This window comes from Podarcis bocagei (genome assembly GCF_964188305.1).
Source record: "Podarcis bocagei genome assembly, chromosome: 6".
NCBI lineage: Eukaryota > Metazoa > Chordata > Lepidosauria > Squamata > Lacertidae > Podarcis > Podarcis bocagei.
In genome coordinates, this window is record NC_138130.1 from 57,284,833 (window position 1) to 57,306,682 (window position 21,850).

The window sequence follows — 21,850 nt, forward strand, 5'->3', positions numbered from 1 at the left end:
CCGCCCAGCTCTTAGCCCGACACTCTTCACCGCTGCACCATGCGGCGTCTAGCCTCCCATTCCATCGGGTATTACAGTTCTGTTGGGGCTTAATTTTTATCTAGCACATCTTCATTTATGTAGTTATAGCCCAGCTTTTCCCCAAGGTGGTGTACATGCTTTCTCCCTTTACATTTTTGCCTCAAAACCCTGTGAGGTAGGCTGAAAGATGGTTTCTGGCCAAAGGTCAGCCCCCCTTTTCTAAGGCCCATAAAAAAGCAACAGGTGTCTATTGAAACAAACGATCAGGAGCTCCAATTATCTCCTGTGCACCTTCAGTTGTATCCCATTGTTTCCAGTGAGCATTCTTGCTGTTCCTCTTAGTACATCAGCCAGGCAACCCTTTGATGGCCCATCTTGCATCAAAATGATCTCATACCTATTGCCTAGAACACCACCAGTTTCCTTTCATGTGTGTGTGTGTGTGTATGGTCCTTCAATAAAGAAAGCAAGAGTGGATTCCCTGGTCCTGGAAGACTGCGGCTGCAATCCTAACCTCCGTCACCTAGCAGTAAGCTCCACTGACATCAATATCTGAGTAGACATGGTCAGGATTGCATCAGAAACGGGCTAGGGATTTTAACATGTCAGAAACACACTTCAGTTAACTCTCCAGACATCAGCTCTTGGGAGGCAGCTGTCCAACTTTGCCATGTGCTGGCACTAGTTGAAGTGCGCTGTGCTGCATTGACTGATGGTGCTGGATTCAGTCCCGTGCTATATTAATGCAACATGAGAACATTTCTCATTTTAGGAGCATAAGAAGAGCCTGCTGCATCATCGGGCCAATGGCCCATCTAGTTGAGCATCCTATTTCCATAGTGGCCACTCAAGATGCCTGTTTGAAACCTGCAATAAGGGTCTGAACACAAGAGCATTCCCTCCTCCAGTAGTATGCAGCAACTGGTATTCAGAAGCATTGCTGCCTCCAGCTGTGGTAGTAGAGCAGAGCCATTCTGGCTAGTAACCATCAACAGCTTTCTCAATGAATTTGTCTGATCCTTTTTTAAAGCCATCCAAATTAGTGGCCATCACATACTGTAACAGTACAGTTGTCTTACAAGGCTCCTCCCAATGACTTGTTCATGGAGTGTTCATCCCAGTTTGCTTGCACAAAGCCTGAAGTTAGACTATATCTGGTCTTTATTGAGCATTCATCCTGAGTGCTTGCAGAGTGTTTGATTTGCTCATTCCCCACATTTTCATTCATTTCCTCAATACTTCTCTAAGTTTCTTCTCTAAAGTATGTTGTGCTAGAGAGCATGGATAGCCACCGTGGCATCCTCCAGATGTTGACAGACTGCAACTCTCATCAGCCCCAGCCAGTAGTCAGGGATGATGGGAGTTGTAGTCCATCAGCATCTTGATGGCACCACATTGGTCACCCCTGTACTAGAGCAACAAAGTGCTTTAATCCATTTTAATCAATAATTTAATTATGAATAAGTTTCTATGTTAATATTTTAACAACATAAGATATAAACAGGGTGGAATCCAACACTGCACAAACAGGGTTTTTCCTGTGCAATGGGAATTCATCTGCCTCTCCTCCAGCCTATGTGCTTCTGCACACCCTCAAAGCCTGCTCCGGAGGGCCATTGAAACACATGCACAAAATCCCCAAACAATAATTATCCCTCTCTGCTGAAAGCAACTAATAAAACCCCAGAACTTAAGAGAGAAAGGAAAACAGCCTTAACCTATTCATAGTGAGGAAAGAAAAGTTTTTCAGCTCAAGGCCTTGCTAAAGAATCAGGTTTTGGCAAAATGCCTAAAGCCATCAATTGTCTGCCACTTGAAAAAGATTTGGCCTGGATGAGAAATAAAGGAAATTCACTGCTATTGGGTGTTCCTGCACTAAATGATAACAAAAGAACAATGTTTGTTCTTCTCATTGGGGGCAATCTCTTCTCTGTTGAGGGAGGGCACCGTTCCCCTGGGGTTAACTTCTCAGAGCCAAAACTGGGTTAGGCACCCCCTTTTCTCTCCCCGCCCAACCTCTTTGCTTTCTCTCTTTTTGTCACTCCTTCCTCTCCAACTTTCTGCCACCCGCTATTCTCTCCCTTTGTGTTATCTCTTCTCCCCTTGTTTTTCCCTCTTTTCCATATACATGAAATCAGGCCAAGGGCCGCATGAAATTGAGCCAGGGGCCACAGGCTACCCATCTGCCTTCTATGGAGTAGATGAACCTTGAGGGAGAAATTTGATTCAGTTCATATTTAAAGGTCAACCTGCCTATTTCACACATTCCAAAACAATACATCAGCGAAAAGACGACCAACCATTCTTTGAAATTCACACGTCTCCAAATTTGGCAATGCAGTTCTCTACAAAAATGCATGTGGTAGGGTAAAGTGTGCATGAAACTGTATACATGCCACTGTCTGAATTTGTCCCCATAAAGATTTTTACTTGCCACTTGCAAGCACCTGAAGTGCCATCTTCTTTACCCAGAATGGATCCAATGGATACTTGAAATGTTGAGCTATCTACTCTTGTTCCTGAGACCATAGACTAGCAAGCCATTCCTTCCCTAGCTACACATTAAAATATCAAACCATGCCATTTTGGTTCCTATTGTGGTCTCCATCATGTCATCAGTGGCTGACTTTTGTTATGAGGTTAGTCAAATATGCCAACTGTGGTACCAGCCAAACTGATCAAAGGCTGTTGGAACTTGGTCATTTTACAGATTATTGTGTTTGGAGAATTTCTGCATACGAATCTAAGGTAAAAAGCAAATATAATGAACAACTGTTTGTGTATGCGCATGAGAGGGAATGTCAAATTAATCCCCCCCCCCCCGCAAAAATAAAAGTCTATGAAAAGGAAAAAAAGTTTTATTTTTTAATTAAAGAAATTCAAAATCTCCAAACATTACAATTGTTATCATATAATCCAAATATATAATGAAAACAAACTATTCAAAACAAACTCTTAACCATGAAAAAGGAAGTGAAACCAGGATAATTTGTACCATGGAATTAAGAGGTGCATGCCTAAATGAAAGTGTGCTGGGGGGAAAAATGAAACAATGTCTCTAACAACTATATCAATTTTTCTGCTGGTGTGGCTGTTTGTCTTTTGCCATCCAAGACGTTACATCTCTCCATCATCTACAAAAAGGTCAATTTGTAATTGCTCCACAGATGATTGCAGCTTTGTCCTTCATAACCCCCCCCCAAAAAAAACCCTCAGTGTTGTCCAGGACATAAAATAAATGTTGACATGCAGTCAAAATTACAAAAACAGTTCTATCTCATGGAAGTTGTGAAGAAGTGGTCTTTAGGGCAAGCATTGGCTTCCTTTGGCTCATGGCATGCAGTCAAATCAAAAGGTGAAATAAAAGATAATGACTGAAAGGGTAATTTCCATAAAAAGAAAATGCTCTGGAATCCAAAACAGCTTCCAGTATTGGGGCTGGAATTTTGTAAGAGATGAAGAAAAATATAGCTCTACTTGAAAGGTCTCATTATCCATGATTAATAGGAAGGGAGTTTGATCCAGCAGTGGATCCACCAATTTTTATTCAAAAGAATGAATGTCACATCTTTCTAGGTATAGTCTCTTCCCAGCCTGGTCTTAATAGACATTTGTCCCTAGATGACTCTGACAGAAAGAAGATTGGAGAAGGAGGATAAAGGAGAGAGGGAAATGGAGAGGGAAAGTAGAATGCAAAGGGTGGGGAGACACACACACACACACACACACACACACACACACACACACACACACACACATGCTTGCTGTATCCTCATTATCAGAAAGAAACAAAATACAAACAAATGGCCTCCATCCTTAAGGAGCAGGAATTCAGTCCTTTAGGAAGCATCCATTGTTCCTTGGCTAGTGCAGAACTACCTCACTTATAAAACACATATCCTCACCATAGCTGATCCAGACACCCTCTCTGACCAATTTCATAGATTCTCATAATCTTCCTCTTAGAGATTGTTATTTATACCAAACAGGAAGCAGCAGCAGTAGCAACAGCTGGAGTTGGGCTGAGAAATGAAATGTCCATAAAATGCTTCCAGCCAACACACAACTCTTCCATCATGCTTTAATATAAAAAAGCAAAAGGAAATGTCCCAGTTGCTGGAAAGGCAGGTTGATGGTTATGTTTCACAAGTTTACTGGTCACTGCTGTTGGCATGGAGATAACTTGGGTTAAAAGCAAACATGGAATTCTGAGGCCGTGTATGATGTCACAAGCAGGATAAGCTCAATGGAACTTGATGAAAGCATTGAAGTGTTCTAAGGTGTTTTTCTGAAATGAAATTAAGACCAGCAACAACTTCTAAAATGGAGCCCTCTAGCAGCAAAAGAAAAAAGAAAGCTGCTACTTTAGCGCAAGGACAAAATTAGATGTTACCCAAATGGAGCCTGCTCCTCCCAAACAATTGTAAGAACCGAATGCATTTTATTTGTTAAGATTGCAAGCTTTGTATATATAGGCTGTCATCGATTTACTATACCATACTTCAGCATTTCTCCTCTCATCCAGGGTGAGGTCCATATGTGAGCACCATTTGGGCAGAACTTCCTTAGCAATGTTACCTAAACCTTCTGGACAGCTGTTTGTGGACTCCTGTTGAGGATGTGCCCCATCTATAGACAGAACAGGAATCCCTCCCTTCTCAAACTCAAATCTTGAAACACTGAACCAGCATACTAGAGTTGTCAAAAGTTAAGTTGAGGAATGAGGGTGACAGGAATTAGCCTCATGGTATGCGGATACACTTTTGAGAATCCCTAATTATTGTCATAACCACAAGTAACTTTCATTTATTTGAAGGAGGTTAGCCAAGATGGTTCTTACAAGCATTTTCAAATGATCTGCACCTCAATATATAAAATGGTAAAAAAGGATCCTGTGAAAAAGTCTCCATATGATAACACTTACAGTTACCAGGTCCTGCAAAATAGTAAAAAATTAATGTTATGATATGAATTTCCCTTCAAAGCATTAGATGGAAGAGTCACAATATGGTGGGTTAACATCTCCAAGATAGTACCAAAGTCCCAAATAAGATTAACTCTTTTCTTGGCAAGATAGCCAGAGTTTCTATTGATCATCTGAATTTGATGAGTTATGAGTTGACTACTCAGCCTGCAAATCATTCTAAACCTCTTCCTCTATGGAAAATATATATATATATCCAATATCACTTGTCACAAAGATTACCCAACTTCCCAGTGTTCAGATTCCTTTAGCAGTTGTTTCTTACTGTGTGATGTTTTATTGTGTTTTTAATATTTTGTTGGGAGCTGCCCAGAGTGGTTGGGGAAACCCAACCAGATGGGCGGGGTATAAATGATGATGATGATGACTTTGAGTATATCCCATTTGTGACACCATACAAGACATTAGAATGCAATCTTTGATTTAGTCTAGGATATCTCCATGCCAACAGCACTGAGCAGGAAACCTTTGTAACTGGATAATAATCAGGCCAATTATCTAGCATCTTCAATGTTTATTTTGGTCTCCTAAACTAAGGCTCTGCACATTTATTCCAGCTACAATGCACTCCCACCACTGGGGTTTGAAGCCAAGTACAGTACACATGATATTAGCCACAATCCATATGTATCCTGTAGTTTACTGTGTTTAGATGTGTTTCCCCTCAAATTAGCTTTCATCTGATCTGAAAACTTAAGTCACTGTTAAGCTGAAGTGTGTACATTTGAGACAGTCATTATGCATGAGATGACAGCTCCATTGGAATTTGGTGCAGGGCAACCAATCAGGTAATGCACATCGGGTGAAGAAATCCTCACCCCCTATCTGGTATGTACAGCAATGTTAAAAAGCAAATTTAAATGTTGTGTGGGTGGGGAGGGGATGACCTCATTATCTTTTAAACTGCTAATGGGTACATGCCTTTGTCTGACAAGAGTCGTGTGCAATCTGAAAACCTGCTTCCAGTATCGAAAACTGTCCAGCACAGTTGATCCAATTAACGGTGTCATCTCACTTGCTGCGTGTGACAATGCAGAAGTCAGATGTAACTGCTTGAATTTACATTCTGATCTGAATATTTATTTTTACCCTTTCTAGTTGCTTCATGCTCTGGATAACATGGAAGTTTTCATATGTACAGCTCTACGTATAAAGGTTTTGTCCTTGCAGACATTCACACTATGTACAGTGGCAGACCTTGGGATCTCAAATTCCAGCAGCGCCCTGTGTGATGCCAAAATTTGGTGGCCCCCCCCACCAGTGCTGTGTTTTTTTGGTGGGCAGCTCTACAAACCAGTCAGTGCTGATATAATATATGCCAGGGGTTGACTGAATGCTGGGGGCGCCAGTCGCAAAATAGCTGTTGGGGAAAATGGCATTACACGAAATGGCTGCCATGGGGAGCTTGGCACAACACAAAACTAGAGACAGCTGCTCTTGATGCTCCTTGTGCTTACCATGGGATGTCAGCTATGTTCTGCTAGTCCTGGTTGTGCATGTAAAATCAATATTGTGGCGATCTCCACAAACACTGTCGCTGTTAAATAGCAATAGGCAGCATCCCCCAGTACCTGGAAAAATACACAAAGTGGCCATGCCACACACACACACACACACACTCATATTTCACAGAAATGACTTAGATCAGGCACCCCCAACCTTTGGCCCTCCAGATGTTTTGGACTACAGTTCCCATCACCACTGACCACTGGTCCTGTTAGCTAGGGATCATGGGAGTTGTAGGCTAAAACATCTGGAGGGCCACAGGTTGGGGATGCCCGACTTAGATGGTACCTGCCCATTTTGCCCTATAACTTTCTAGGGTTAGAGACATACTTTTTCTTTTTAAAGAAAGCTCAGCGTCAGTTTAGGGCACCTGAGGCATCCGCGAAAGCCTTTGCGGGTGCCAAGACGCCTGGTTGGTGGTGATCACTGTATGAACAGAGAAAGGGTCCGTCTGCAACCCCTCCGTCTCCTGGCCAGTTTCCTTGCAGCAGCTGCACAGCGGACAGAAATCAAATAGGCATAGTAGCTCTGCCCATTGCTACACCTCTTGCATTTCTGCCTGTCCACCTGCAGCTGACAAAACGGGCCGAAAGAATCGCTCGAGCAGGCGAGAGAGGAGCAGGCGCCTCAGCCCGCTCCTGCCAAACGCATAGCCCATGAGCGGCCGTTTCCAGAAGCTGCGCGCGGGGGGGGGGGGGGGAGCCGTCACGAGCCGCGCTGGGAAAGAGGGGCGGAACCTTTGTTTCGCAGCCGCTGTTTTCCGGAAGGCGACGACTGTTGGTGCTCCGCTTGCGCCGGGCTTCGAGGGGCGAAGGATCCGCCTGGCGATGGCTTCTCTTTGGAGGAGCCGCGGAGTGTGGCGAGGCTGCAGCCGGAGTGAGTGCGCCAGGGTCAGGCTGGGTCAGGCTGGCGGGTGTGGGGAGAGAAACGTTGCCCCTTTCCATTCCCAAGTGATTTGCACGCCCCATTTCAGCACGTGGGGAACTGCAGTGCTTTGCTTTCCCAAGTGAAGAAATGCTGGTTTCCCACCCACCCCTTTGACCTTCGGAAGCATGATTTTTTTTTTTTGCTGCACGCTGGGGCCTAGTTGTATCTTTAATTTTTAAGCCAAATGAGGTAGGCGCCTCATATATTCCAAGCTGAACCCTGAAGGTTCGTAACGAGTTCAGAGGCTGTGAGCTTTGGATCCAGTTTTGCTCTTTGTGGGTAGCGCCGTGGTCCTTCCTCTTCCTCTCTCTCTCCAGAGATATTGCAGCTTGGTAAACCTTATGTTTTGCTAAGTTTCAATAGGACGAAAAGGCAGTCTGATTTGTGGTTAGGGCAGTGTGTGCTGCTGGGGTAGGGCACTTTTGTGGCGTGCTCTTGTGCAGTATGCAGAATCTTTGTGCTGTGAGCAGGGCCCATCCTTTTTGTATGGTAATACAAAATAATTTGACTGGCATATAGATTAGTGGACAGATAATAGCGGCAGCCTAAACATTTACAGGGACACGCCTGCCTTTTTAAAAAATGCCTTTTGTTTTGTGTTAAAGTGGGAGGAGGAAAAACACTGTGATTATTCCATCCCACAACTTTTAAAGGGTTTGCCATAACTCCTGCACCATTTTTTGGACTTTGAAATGTATTTTATGTATTTCTTCGAAAGAGCTCAAGCCGGTACATACTTCTCCCTTCCCAATTATGCTCACAACAGCCCTGTATGGTAGGTTAGGTTGGGCAGTGTGTCTTGCCCATGGTCACCAAGTGAGCTTCATGACGTGAGTGAGGATTCAAAACTAGTTCTCCCCAGTACTAGTTCAATACTATGACCACTACACCATGATGAAAATTTCCTCTCTTCCTTTAGTTACAGCAGTGAACATATTAATAGTAATTTCCTGTACAACACTGATAGCCCTCTCCCTAATGTAGCATGTGGTGATAAGGCTATTAAGCTGGATCAAGTTACTTCTAGCTATGAAAATATGGATGTGTGGAAAGGCCCCTGAATACTGGCACAGCAGTATTGCTTTTAGATCCGACTTGTTGGTAAGGTCTAATAGAATTGTATATTTAAAGAACATGTTTGAACTTCTGAATATATGAAGTACTTTTTTCTTATGCTGATTATTCATTATAGATATTGATGGTGAGTAATGAACTTACCTAATAGTTTCAAAACTTGTCAAAGTCTTGTTTACTGCAACATTTTTTGATAATATATAAATTATCTACTATTCCACTTAGATCCTTAGCGCTTGCTTCCAAGGAACTGTTCTGGCATGGGATTGTTTTGTTTACTAAAATGAAGCAATATGCTGTTTATGAGACTTCTTTTATTTCCAGGGCTTGTTTCAACAGCTCCCGCTCCTCAACTCTCAGTAGCTGAGATTGCTCAGATGCGCAGTGAGCTCTTCACAAAAGAGAAAGAGAGACAATTGTCACTTTATCCACGAATTGAGAAGATTGAAGTTAAATATGTTGGCAAACCTAATCCAGGCACTTTTTTAATAATGAACAAAGGGCTTTCCACTCCTTACACTTGTGCTATGCGTAAGTACTTGCAAATGGAGGGCTGTAGTTATGTCACCCTTAAGCTAAATGGCAAATCAAAACCACACTTTTTAAAAGACGGACAGTGCATCAGCTAATTTTATATGAAGAAGGTCCTTGTGATAAATGTTCCTTTTTAAAGTAAATCTAGTTCACTGTTCCAAAGGTAGTACAATCAGATCCATTACACAGTTGCTCCTGTATCCCATTCAGAAATCTCTCCCTCCATAGGTTACTCCCATCCCTTTATATTTTATCATCTATTAATGGGGCCTAGCAATCTAGTATGTTGAGAGTAGAGGCCCCCCCCTTCATGGGCCCCCATTCCTTTAGGAGTAACTTGCCAATGGAAGACAGAGCCACTCTTTCTGTCTCTCACTTTCAGGTGTTCAGTCTTTCTCTCCTGAATCCTATTCTTCCCTGCCCAACAGGTTGCTCTTCCAAGGACTTGAATGATCCCTTCCAGGTGGTTTTCAAAATTAGGCTGAGGTCCAGTGGTTTCCCACCCCTTGTTAATCTCCAACATTGTTAGTTCCACCTTTCCCTGGCCATCAAAAGGATTCCTGCCTGATTTTTAATTTCACATCTATCAGGAATTCCTAACAAGCTAAGAAGGAGAAGTATGCTCCATCCATCCAATTTCTTTACAACATTCTACAAGATGATCTAAAAAAAAAAATAGGCTGACTAGGTCCTCTCTTTTCTGTTATCCCAAATGTTTTTGAGCTCTGATAGTGTCTGACAGTAAAGGCTGAGCAACAGCTGGTCCATGGAGAATGCCGCTGCTGCTCACTCTTTTTTAATTGATGGTTTATTGTCTGGCTGATTATTGTAAACAAAGTACAACTATACTATCACTATTATTTTGCTGTACTTTTTGTACTTTTTCTCCTTTCCTAGATTTAAGTGAATGGCACAGTAAGAGATCAGTACTTGCCCTTGTAGATGGACAGATCTGGGATATGTACAGGCCTTTGACTCACTCCTGTGAAATTCAGTTTCTTACTTTCAAAAGTGAGGATCCGGAGGAGGTGAACAAAGTATGTTTGTACCATTTTTCTTCACAGTGTTTTCTTCCCTTTGAGTTGAAGCTTTTTTCGAATAAAACCTAAGTAAGAGAAGGATTTGAATCTTGTTTGTTGAATACAAGCACAAAGATGAGGGCAGAAAATAATTGCTACATAGTCATACATGGTTACTCTTTAGGTATTATTCAAAATATTTGGCTTCCTGGTTTTCTTCTATTTTTAAATCACACACTTCTGTAGTACATTTATATCTCTTTCCACATAACTGCATAAGCAATGCTCTTCTTGTTTATAGTAGAACAGTAAGAAATGCAGGCCAATAACGGTTGAATCAGAACAGCTCTGTGAAATTCTATTTTACTCTGAAAGAGGAAGGCAGGGAAGGAAACTCCCCCAATTTCTCCTTTACCCTGTGTGTCCTGGAAAGCTCTCCAGAAAATTGTGAGACCATCTATAATAGTGTGGGAAGCAGCATGAGGAGACAGGAAAAAGGAGGAACCATTGAAGATCGCTTTCTCCTTTTCCTCTATCAGAGAGTCTCTGTTGGATCTTGGTGCCTTCCAATAATGGAAAGAATCTGGCCATTCCTCTAATGGGAAATCTGGATCCTACCATATAGCAAACAATTTCTAGAAAGATCTTGTACGTGTGGCTCTGCTCTAGAGGGCTTCATATCTTTCAACGATTACTAGTCCTACACAGTACATGAAAATGGAGGACAGCTCCACTCCTCACATTTCCACTTCTCTACCACAAGCAAACTTTATGTCAGAAGTGAGGTGGAGAGATATCCATTAATATTAGCAGCTGTCTTCTTGCATATTTTGAGACTTTTACACTTTGTTTTCACTTGAACTGAACTGGCATGGCATGATGTTAGAATAAATAAAGTTTGTTTGAAATCCTTTGTTGCAGGCCTATTGGCGCTCTTGTGCTATGATGCTGGGCTGTGTATTAGAACAGGCCTTTAAAGATGAATACCCAGTCACTCTTGTTAGAGCTCCGGAAGTGCCAGGTACATGTTTTGCTGTTGCAAACTTACTGTTCTTGAAAGTTGATCAATTGTATATTGGAACACATGTAGAAGGTTCTTTGATTAAAGGTCTGCTTAATTTATGCATTTCAAAAGCTTTGGTAATTTAGAGTAATTCTAATCTCGTATGAGTGGACTTCCCCATCCTCTCCTCAGCCCTGTAGAGGCCCCTTGCCCTGTGTGAGGAGATTTGGGGAAAGAGAAAACCTGTTTCACAAATGGATCAAATAATTTTTATCTGTTTGCATCATTAATGGCCATTGCCATATCTTGTAGCAGACAATTCTATAAGTTAGTTAAAAGTTGAATGGCGAAATACTACTTAGCTGTTTGGAATCTACTGTTAGTCAACTTCATGGATTCTCAGTGTAACTTACCTCTGATAAAAATTGTAGAAAATCTAAAAGGTCTGAGCAGATAAAAATGCTTTCACCTTTGCGGAAAAGAGAACAACATTGACACTGGGAGAACCTCTCTGAAAAAGGACTTCCAAAGATGAAGTGCAACTGTAAACCCTTTTCTCCAGTCACCAGAAGGTGGTGAAACTCAGAGCAGGGTGTCAGAGGTTGACCTTAATAGCCACCCAGGTTTTATTTATCTTTCCTGTAAAGAAAATGCCCCAACCCCTATAGATCATTGTGGTTGCTCTCCTCTTTTCCTACTCTAGTCTATCACTACCCATTTTAGATGGTGCAACCATAATCATACCCAATATTCCACATTGGCTGCACCATAAACATGTATAAGAGCATTCCGATACTGTAGGAAGCCCCATATGTTGGCTACCATTAGGATTGCAAAATAGGTTTAGTTCAGACTTCTAAATTACTCATTTTCTTTTGGATCTTGACTTGCCATGCAGTGATATCGGGAGCTTTTTGCTACGATGTAATCTTGGACAGCAGGCTGGACGACTGGAAACCAACTTCTGTAAGTATGATGATTCCCTAGACATGTTCCAGTGTACTCTTTATTTGGGGGATATTTGGTTATTCAGTGTTACAAAATACAGGGGAAATTTTCACCAAACACAGATCTACTTGCCAGCAAATACTGTCCAATAGACATTGGCTAGGATCCTAAAGCTTGTATCCAACATTGCCTGTTCCTAAGCAGAAGAGAGTTCTGTTTGTGCATTGGGATTTCCCCTTCCTCTCCTTCCCTCTTCTTCATGTCCTTAAAATCTGCTCTGGAGGATTGTGGGACCCTCTGAAACAAATCTTGGGGACACATAGGATTCTTCAAGACGGAGGAGAGGAAGAGGTGAGAGGAAAGCTGCTTATGCATTGTTGGAGTCCACCCTGAGTTTGCTCCCACCAGAAAAGATGACTTTTGCCTATTTCCATCTTCCATCTCTTGTCTCTCATCCCCTGAAAATCTATTCCAAACCTCCCGCAGAAGGTTGCAGGGCGGAAGAAGAAATAGGTGAAAAATGCTTATTTCTCTTCAGCGCATGGGATCTTTTATTGGATCTCAGTGCCATCCATGAATTCCAGAAGCTCTTCTGTTCACAGAAGTCTCCTTAAGATCCATTCAGGCTTGGAGTCACATCTTGGGGATATTTACGTTGGCATTGGCAAAACTTTATTTAGGCTAGTCCTTTTCCAGCATACTTGTAATTGACTGAGCAAAACCAGGCATCTGGAATTACTCAAGCATTTGTACTATATTGTGTAAGGCAGGGGTAGGCAACCTAAGGCCCGTGGGCCAGATGCGGCTCAATCGCCTTCTAAATCCAGTCTGCAGACGGTCCGGGAATCAGCGTGTTTTTACATGAGTAGAATGTGTCCTTTTATTTAAAATGCATCTCTGGGTTATTTGTGGGGCATAGGAATTCGTTCATTTTTTCTTCTTCTTCAAAATATAGTCCGGCCCACCACATGGTCTGAGGGACGGTGGACCGGCCCACGGCTGAAAAAGGTTGCTGACCCCTGGTGTAAGGAAAACAGTATATTGTGTACAGGAATATATAGGGTATATTCCTGTATACAAGGGTAGCAGTAGATTGTGTACAGGGTATTGTGTATGTGCACGTACAGGAAGTGTGTGTATGTATATGTAAGGAAACACAAATGTACTGGTCAGATGCTAAAATGCAATCTTTTTTTCTTTTCTTTTTTTAAAATAATATTTATTACTTTTAAACCTTACAAAAAGGAAAGAAGAAAAAAGAAAGAAAAAGAAGAAAAAAAGAAGAAAAGACATACAGTACAGTATATAAACAATACACAACATAACATTAACACATTAAACAAAACAAAAGCAAAAACAGTTCAAAAAACACACATCATACCATCTCAATACCCTCTCTTTCATTCCCTTGTTTCATCGACCTCCTCTCACCTCCCTTTTTGTATTCCATTTCTATTAACTGTTTCAGCAAATCCTTTCCATCTTTCTCTATTTTCTGTCATATGATTATCTTAACATATTTTAACCTTATTTTCCATTAAAACTATAATACTTATTTATGCTTAATTCCTTAAAACATTTCTACTAAAGTCATATAATTTCCTTCCAACATTTTTCTAACATTCATTAATTTTACATTATTTCCATATATAGATTTTAAACTTTTTCCAATATTCTTCCACCGTCTCTTCTCCCTGGTCTCGGATTCTGCCAGTCATTTCCGTCAATTCCATATAGTCCATCAACCTGGTGATCTTCTGTCCGAGGCTCTTAACTCTTTTCCAAGTCCCTTCTGCGAGTCTTCTTCATGTTTATACATGCACTTTACTTTGTCTTCTCCTGATCTTGTTCTTATTTTCCTTCCTTTGATGCTGAAAAGTAAATCTCGAGGAAATTCCCACCTAGCAATGTTTTTATTCCTTCTCGACAAATCAGCCAAATCTCCATAGTTAAAACTGAAATTCACGAGATATTTCCAGTCGTATTTCAAAGTTCCTCCAAGTCTGGCAGTCCCCACAACTCCAGTCTCGTCCTGACCCAAGTCCAAGTCCCAAAAGTCAATAAATCCCTGCATGAAGGGATCTATCCAACTTTCCTTCTCCAGTCCAAGCGGGGCTCCAATCCTCAAAGTCTGGCTTTCTATAGATTCAGTCATAAAAGGCATCCACTTATAGTCATCAAATTGCATCTGTAAGGCTGGGGCTCTAACAACTTTCTCCCCCGCCTTCTCCTCAATTTGCCATGTCAAGGTAGATCCCTGTATCGATTCCTGAATAGTTTCTGTATTAATATTCACTTTCTGTCCCAAGTTAGTCACTTTTTGTTCCAAGTTATCAATTTTTATAATCATCACATCCGTCTTCCTATGGAGCTGTTCCAGTGAGTCATTAATCTTACATAATGCAACCACTAAGGCTTCTTCTGTCAACATTCTTAACAGTCCAAGGTCAATCCCAGATTCTCACGGTCTTGTCTTACAGCTGGAAATTCCCTGCTCAGCTCATGTAACAATTTCAAAGGCTTCCTCTAGGGGGAAACAATTTCTATTTGTATCAATCCTTTTAAGCACAATTCAAACAATAAAGTTAGTTTCAATTTTCAATTACATTTACTCCTTTTTAAACGCAGAAGGAGACAATGGAAACAATGTATTTCTCTTCTTTAACTTACTGTCAACAAACGATCTATTCAGAGTCAATGAACATATCCAAAACTTCAGTCCTACTAGCAGCCCGTTTCCAGGTTCAGAGTGGTGGTAATTTGACTTTCTTCACTCTCTCCTGCAGGCTTACGCGGTCTAAAAATTCCCCCCTCTCCTCCTGCTTCCAGGGGGGGGGGGGTTTGATGATTTTAGCCGATGGAAGTTTAATCCTTTATGAAAAGCTTTCCAAGACTTTAGCTTGCAGCCTTTTTGCTCCAGTCTATTTACAAAAGGGGAAGGCGGACTTCCTGTTTGAAACCTCCCTGTTTCGGCACCAAATTAAAATGTTTAAAAATCCAATTTTCCGTTCTACTCACGGGTAGTTGTTTTAAGATCGAATTGTCCACAGGAAAAAGTCAGCGCTCTCCGGCAACAGCAATGCGGCTTCACTCCGTGAAAGAAGCAGTCAATTTGAAGCACCGCGCACTCACCCCACGTTGCTCCGGATCCCCGAAAACGGGTTTCCCCGCGAGTAGGGGAGGCGCAAAAGGTGCCAGCCGAATCCCACGTTCACAGGCTTCTCCCGCCTGTGATTTTTTGTGGGTCCCCGCCTTCGCCGTAGCGGTCAGACCTTAATTTCCACGAAGCGAATTCCTCCCGGTCAGAGGAATTCAGCCATTACCGGAGGCGCTAACCCGGAAGTCCCTCTAAAATGCAATCTTTCCCCAACCTCCAGGCAGTTTAGACCAGAAGTCTCATCATCTCTGGCCATTCAGCATAGAGGCTGGGACTGAGGGCAGTTGGAGTAAGCTGAGAAAGGCTGTTACCTTGTGATGAATAGGGAGGCTCACCTATTCCTGTTACTGCTGTGGTATTTTCTCTAATTAGTGATAACCCTGTGGATAGCTCAGTCAGTAGAGCATGAAATTTAAAATCTCAGGGTCGTGGGTTCAAGCCCCATGTTGGAAAGAAGATTCCTGCATTGCATGGGGTTGGACCCAAGGATAACCCTTGTGGTCCCCTCCAATTCTATGCTTCTAAGCATTAAAATAAATCGATTTTTAGACCATTTTTGTACACAGCTAAATAAATGCGGAAACGAAAAGGCCTCCAGATAAAGATCAAAATAGCTATGCCTCATTTTGTAGTGTGCACAGTAAAAATGATTCTCAAGAAAGGATTCCTCCCCTTTTATTTGTATTAGTTTCAACAGTGAAAATGAGAATCAATTAACTACAAATTAGTCTTTATAAACTGAGATTGACCTTCCCATGCAAGAGCTTCTATAATAGAGAAGGTCTATTACAGAGCTTACTGAACTGTCATGTCACAACATGTTTGTGTCGGCTGCAGTGTGTAGGTGTGTCGTGCGAACGCTCCCCACGCTCCTCCCGGGGCTCAAAAGGGGTTAGTTTAACCTCCGGTTTGCTAGTAAAACTGAATTACCATGTCGCGAAATGATGCATATCTAAAAAGCATGTCACCAACATGAAGAGTTTGGAAAGCTCTGGTCTATTATTTAATCCGTAAATGCAGTTTCAGGCTGGTTCCAGAGTAACTACTATTTGCCTTATGTGGAAGTAAAGTAGTGAGAGCACTTTTCATGGGTGGCTGTAAAACCAAAGAAGCTAAATAATTTTACAGTCTGTGGGGTGGGGTGGGGGAATGAAACATTACAACAAGGAAAAATCACCGGGAACAGTTAATATTTACTATTTGTTGTCTATATATTGCACCGTCTTGCCTTACTCCAAGGCTGAGCATAGGCAAGACTTATCCCAATTGGTTTGGCCTTGGAAAATCCACTGGAGGGTGAGGGCTAACCCTTACATGGCATGGATTTCAGTCATCTGAGCTAATTTTCATTCTGTATTCCTTGCTTGTCTTGTTGATCTGTGTATACATACATTTTTTTCTTCTTTTCCAAGGAAAGTCTCCATTCTCTTACAAAAGACGTTAACAAGCTAATTCATAAAGACCTTCCGTTTGAAATGCTGGATGTTGATGCAAAAGTGGCGCTTGAAATTTTTCAGCATAACAAGTCAGTATTACCATATTATGTTTAATAGCACATGTTTTTTAAAAGCAGGCCACCCGTATCTTCTGCTGAAATTGTGTATTGTATTTCACAAGATAAGTTATATATGTAATTTAAGTGAGTTTTAAAGCTGGTCCAATTGGTTACATTAAACAATTGCAGTGGTACCTCGGTTTACGAACTTAATCCGTTCCGGAAGTACGTTCTTAAACCGAAACCGTTCTTAAACCGAGGCATGCTTTCCCTAATGAGGCCTTCCACCGCCAGTCCCCTTCCACCGTTTGGATTCTGTTCTTTGACCGAGGTAAAGTTCTCAAACCGGGACACTACTTCTGGTTTTGTGGAGTTCGTAAATTGAATTGTTCGTAAACAGGAGTGTACAGTGGTACCTCGGGTTAAGTACTTAATTCGTTCCGGAGGTCCGTTCTTAACCTGAAACTGTTCTTAACCTGAAGCACCACTTTAGCTAATGGGGCCTTCCGCTGCCGCCGCACCAGCGGAGCACGATTTCTGTTCTCATCCTGAAGCAAAGTTCTTTACCCGAGGTAATATTTCTGGGTTGGCAGAGTCTGTAACCTGAAGCGTATGTAACCTGAAGTGTATGTAACCCAAGGTACCACTGTAATGCTAATTTTCCCTTACTAAGGTACTGACCTGAAGTTTTTCATCATTTTTGCCAGTAGATGGCACTACAGTCTGTTGCTGGCAATTAAAGGAATGTGGAACAACTCAGGTCAACCAAGCAGCCATATATGCCATGTATACCTGTGAGAGAGCTTACATATGTAACTTATTTTTTTGCTGTGTAGTAGATAGCCTAAATTAATCTACTACAAAGAGTGTTAATGAATATAAGTAAAGGGAGATGTGTTGTCTAAGAGAAACAATGTGCTTAAGCCTGAACGTATAGGTATCTATAATGCCTATATATATATTATATTATATATAATATATATTGTGGAGCTTGTAATGTATCTGAGTTAACTCCACTGTCACTGTTTGTTGTGGATTTGAGTAGTTAACAGAAGGAAGCTGTCTCCTACTGCTTACCTAGGACTGGCGGACTGTAAGAAAGATGCTCTTTTGGCAATTCCTTGAGAAGAACTCCTCGGAAAGAGGGCGGTTGAACCTAGTAGTTAGAAAGGAAAATATAAGGTTATGAATATGCAAAGAAGTGTGGCATAATGTGTATTCTTCCAATTCGGTTATGATCTTCCACTTTATACCTTGTGATGTTGAGTTATGAGCCTCTTTTCTGGTTCTGTAGGTACAAAAGGGAGTTAATTGAACAGCAAGCTTCACAGAACTCTGAAAGAATAGTAAAATTGCACAGGTGAGCAAAATCCTGTTTGTTTTTGTTTCATAACTAGGATTATATATAGAGAGAGAGCGCGCGCGCGCGCTTGCACGCTAGGATTCCTTGTAACCGTGACCTACCTGTCATCAAGTCACAAAAATGATTTGAACTTCCCCAGATACAATGAAGATACAAATAGGCAACTTGTTTAACAGCTTTCAGTCGTATTCTAGTCATGGGGTGAGACTCTGTGGGGATATTTTACATTGAAGAGCAGCATAGAAATGAATCACATTTTAAATGTGTTTGTATGTAATACAGTGGTACCTCGGGTTAAGAACTTAATTTGTTCTGGAGGCCCGTTCTTAATCTGAAACTGTTCTTAACCTGAGGTACCACTTTAGCTAATGGGGCCTCCCGCTGCCGCCGCGCGATTTCCGTTCTCATCCTGAGGCAAAGTTCTTAACCCGAGGTACTATTTCTGGGTTAGCGGAGTCTGTAACCTGAAGCATCTGTAACCCAAGGTACCACTGTATTCCGTACTTGTGAGTTGGATCTAGAGTTCCAAGAGCAAAGTTCTGCTTACAGGATAGGGAGCTCTCGGGCTTTGACTTCTTCTGCCTAGAATGTTCAAAATGCCTTAAACTGACTTTTAAAAATCAAACTGCTACATGTCAGTTGTCCTATTTTTACTAGATTCCATAGGCTAGGTTTATTATGGTGTTACCACAATAATCTGGTACCTTCCCTTTTGGGGTCCCAAACGATGCATCTCCTCTGTCAATGCAGGTGACACAGATAATAGCACATATACTTCTTAGTTCCTCCCATAAACAGCTTCACCTATAAACAACATCAGGTTTTCTAAAAGAACAGTTCTGAAATCTACTGACTATTGGTGCATCGCATTGGCAGGGCTTTTGTTTTGCAGTTAATGAGACAAATGTTTTTTTGGGGGGGAAATACACTTAAAAAAAAGTTATTAATCTTTCTTTGTTTTTGCTTTCAATCAGGTTAGGCGACTTTGTAGACATTAGTGAAGGCCCACAGATTCCCAGAACCAGCCTATGTCACCAGTATGAGGTGACAGCTGCTCATAATGTTCCAAGTGCTGAGTCTGAGCTTATGCGGAGATTCCAGGGTCTCTCTGTTCCAATTTACTTAAAGGTAAGTCATCAATTTGCTTGTAGATATTTGTGATTGAAGTAAGGAACATAAAAGATGCTTGTGGATGTGTTTGTCTTCCTTTTTTCAGGGCTTCAGTATAAGGTGCGTTAGTAGCTTCAGTTATCCCGTTAGACATGAGATATAGCACTTTTAGTTCCAATGTGTAGTTCCACTACTCTTTTTCGTAGAATAAGTAGAAACTCATTCATTAGAAACCTGTAAATTATAAATGGCACAAAGAGGAGGAAACCAAAAATTGTTATACAGCAGTCATAGAAGTGCTGTTTCCCTCCCACTGTGGTGGAAATACAAATCTCACCATCCCTGATTTTTGGCTGTGCTGATGGAAGTCCAACAACATTGGAGCATCCCGCCCCCATCAAATGGCTTGATTTTTTGAGTTTTGTCATAGGGAGCCTTCTTATGTTAATTACATTTCTTTTTAATTTAATTGTTGGGTTTTTGTTCTTTTTTTTAAGGGAAAGGCTGGGTGCAAATGTTATTTAATTAATTAAAGAACAGCTTGAATCACTTTCAATATATAAATATAAATTTGACGTAGAAGACCATCTGTTCCTTTTAATGAAGAATAAAAAGCAGCACAGCCTCTTTAAGGTTCCTAACCTAGATGCCCTCTGTAGCAGATTTTGGGTGGGGGGCGGGCAGGGAGAGTATGAGCAGAGAAGAAGGGGAAGTCCTGTCACACAATTGAAATTCCGTTTATGTGATGTTGGATGCTTCCCTAAAGGGGTCTGTTCCCCACTTCCCCCAACCAGACCATTTAATACTATTTGTTGGTTGTCCATTTGCAACAGTAGTTAGATCTTTCTTGTATATCGTAGAGAACAAGCTTGTTAAAGATGTTAAACAGCTTGTGTGTGTTGGATCAGTGCTCCCTTGGCAGTTTTTGTCAAGAGCTGAAAGAAATCTCTCTCTACATACTTAAATAAATTTGTTACAAGCATGTGCTTGCATTTAGGAATCTTTTTATGTACACACACACACCACAAGTTGTTTTGATATATTTGGGGGTTTAAAATACTCAGTTTACGAAGTTGCTTACAATAAAAGGCAGCATGATACAGTTGATACAGATATTTGAAAAAAATTGATACTCTACTTCTGGCACTTAAAGTTAACTTACCAAAGTGTTGCTTACTTTCCTTTTTTACATTATATTTTACTAATAAACGAAATAAACCAAACACGTACGGTATAAAGAAATACTGTTACATTTTAAGTTTTATCTTGCTAAATCATACTGGCGAGAGCCATTGAAATCAGTGGGCTTAATTTAGTCATGGCTAACTAGTCCACTGATTATAGTGAGCCAGCTAAGAGTATGACTAAGTTGGATAAAACCCTCTTGAGTAGTTATTGTGAAACTGTAGTGACGGAAGTTCTTGTCAGAGTAGTAGTTGTCATAGGCCATTAAAGTAGACATGGTAAGACATCTGTCTGGCTATATACTTGACTGCACCCTTTCACATTCCAGCTTCATCACACAATATGGCACAGATTGCGGGAAAGGTCTCGAAACTTAGTAAGTCTAGTTGCATTATTATTATTATTATTATTATTATTATTATTATTATTATTATTTGAATTGTTGACATGCTGTCTTTGGGTATTTAATGTTTTATTTCTTATAGGGCTATGGATCAAATGTATACAAAAATGCAAATTTTAAATTATCAGTTTTACATGATCCATATTAGCCCATCTGTTGAAAGTTTTGCTGCTTATTTGTACAACTTCAAAAAGTATGGGAACTTTGCTTTGCAATCCCAATTTGCATATGTAACTAAAACAGAACTGTAATTTCCTCCAATATGGTATGTATTAATAGAACAGTTTTCAGTGAGAAAGTGTTAATGCCTTAAGACGGAGGAAATTAGCATTTCCCAGGGGAGGTAAAAGCTATGCTGTGTCTTTGCCATTCATACATCAGATACAGCAGTTTTGTTGAGAAATATCCATGTTGAGAAAAGAGTGGCTGCTAATAGACAGGTTGTTTAATATGAGCGCAGTGTTTCTTCACTTGCTCTAAATGAAGGAGCAAGAATGACTCGGAACTGGTGCAAGTAGCATATGAGAATATATGCTTCCAGTAAATTATTTACTGTGTTTTGCAGATCAGTGAAGACAAAATGAAAGAAGCAAAAGATGAAAATGAAATCTCAAATATTGAATCGGCCTAAGTCTTTCTAATTTGCACATGGGTAAAACTTGTCAACATTAAATTGTGTTTTCTTTGTAAAGTACCATTTCATTATTCAATCAATCCCCCAAAGAGGACTTCTGACCGTAGGTTTTCATGGACTTGGACAAAAAAGCATTTGTTGGCCCTTGCTCCTACTTCATCAAATCAGAAGTAAGGTGTAAACATAAATGAAAGTTTTACGGATGGGAAAGTTCACTGGATAGCTGAGTTGGTTAGAGCACGGTGCTGGTAATGCCATGGTTGCAAGTTCAATCTCCATATAGGATAGCTGCATATTTCTGCATGGTAGGAGGTTGGACTTGATGATCCTCAGAGTCCCTTCCAACTCTACAGTTTTATAGGTCTATGTGCTGGCACACCTGCAAGCTTCCACTAAATTATGCCAACAGGATTGCTGCAATAGGAATTGGGAAAGTTGGTTTCAAATCCAGTTAGATAATGATGTTGCCTCTCATCTATAATGTCTG

At 41.0% G+C, this 21,850-nt stretch overlaps 1 protein-coding gene across 2 annotated transcripts; it reads left to right on the plus strand.

Moving 5' to 3' along the window:
• The first annotated feature begins 4,311 nt into the window (after positions 1-4,311).
• On the plus strand, positions 4,312-21,420 carry MRPL39 (mitochondrial ribosomal protein L39). Of its 2 annotated transcripts, none has more exons than XM_081199682.1 (10): positions 4,312-4,444; positions 8,837-9,043; positions 9,944-10,083; positions 10,987-11,086; positions 11,967-12,034; positions 16,586-16,698; positions 17,963-18,028; positions 19,006-19,159; positions 20,655-20,702; positions 21,295-21,420. In XM_081199682.1, the coding sequence occupies exons 1-10, from the start codon at positions 4,408-4,410 to the stop codon at positions 21,358-21,360; spliced, it is 999 nt and encodes a 332-aa protein (XP_081055808.1). In that variant the 5' UTR covers positions 4,312-4,407; the 3' UTR covers positions 21,361-21,420. The 2 variants fall into 2 exon arrangements, with proteins under 2 accessions (XP_081055808.1, XP_081055807.1); XM_081199681.1 differs by lacking the exon at positions 4,312-4,444 and adding an exon at positions 7,229-7,387.
• The last annotated feature ends 430 nt before the right edge of the window (positions 21,421-21,850 follow it).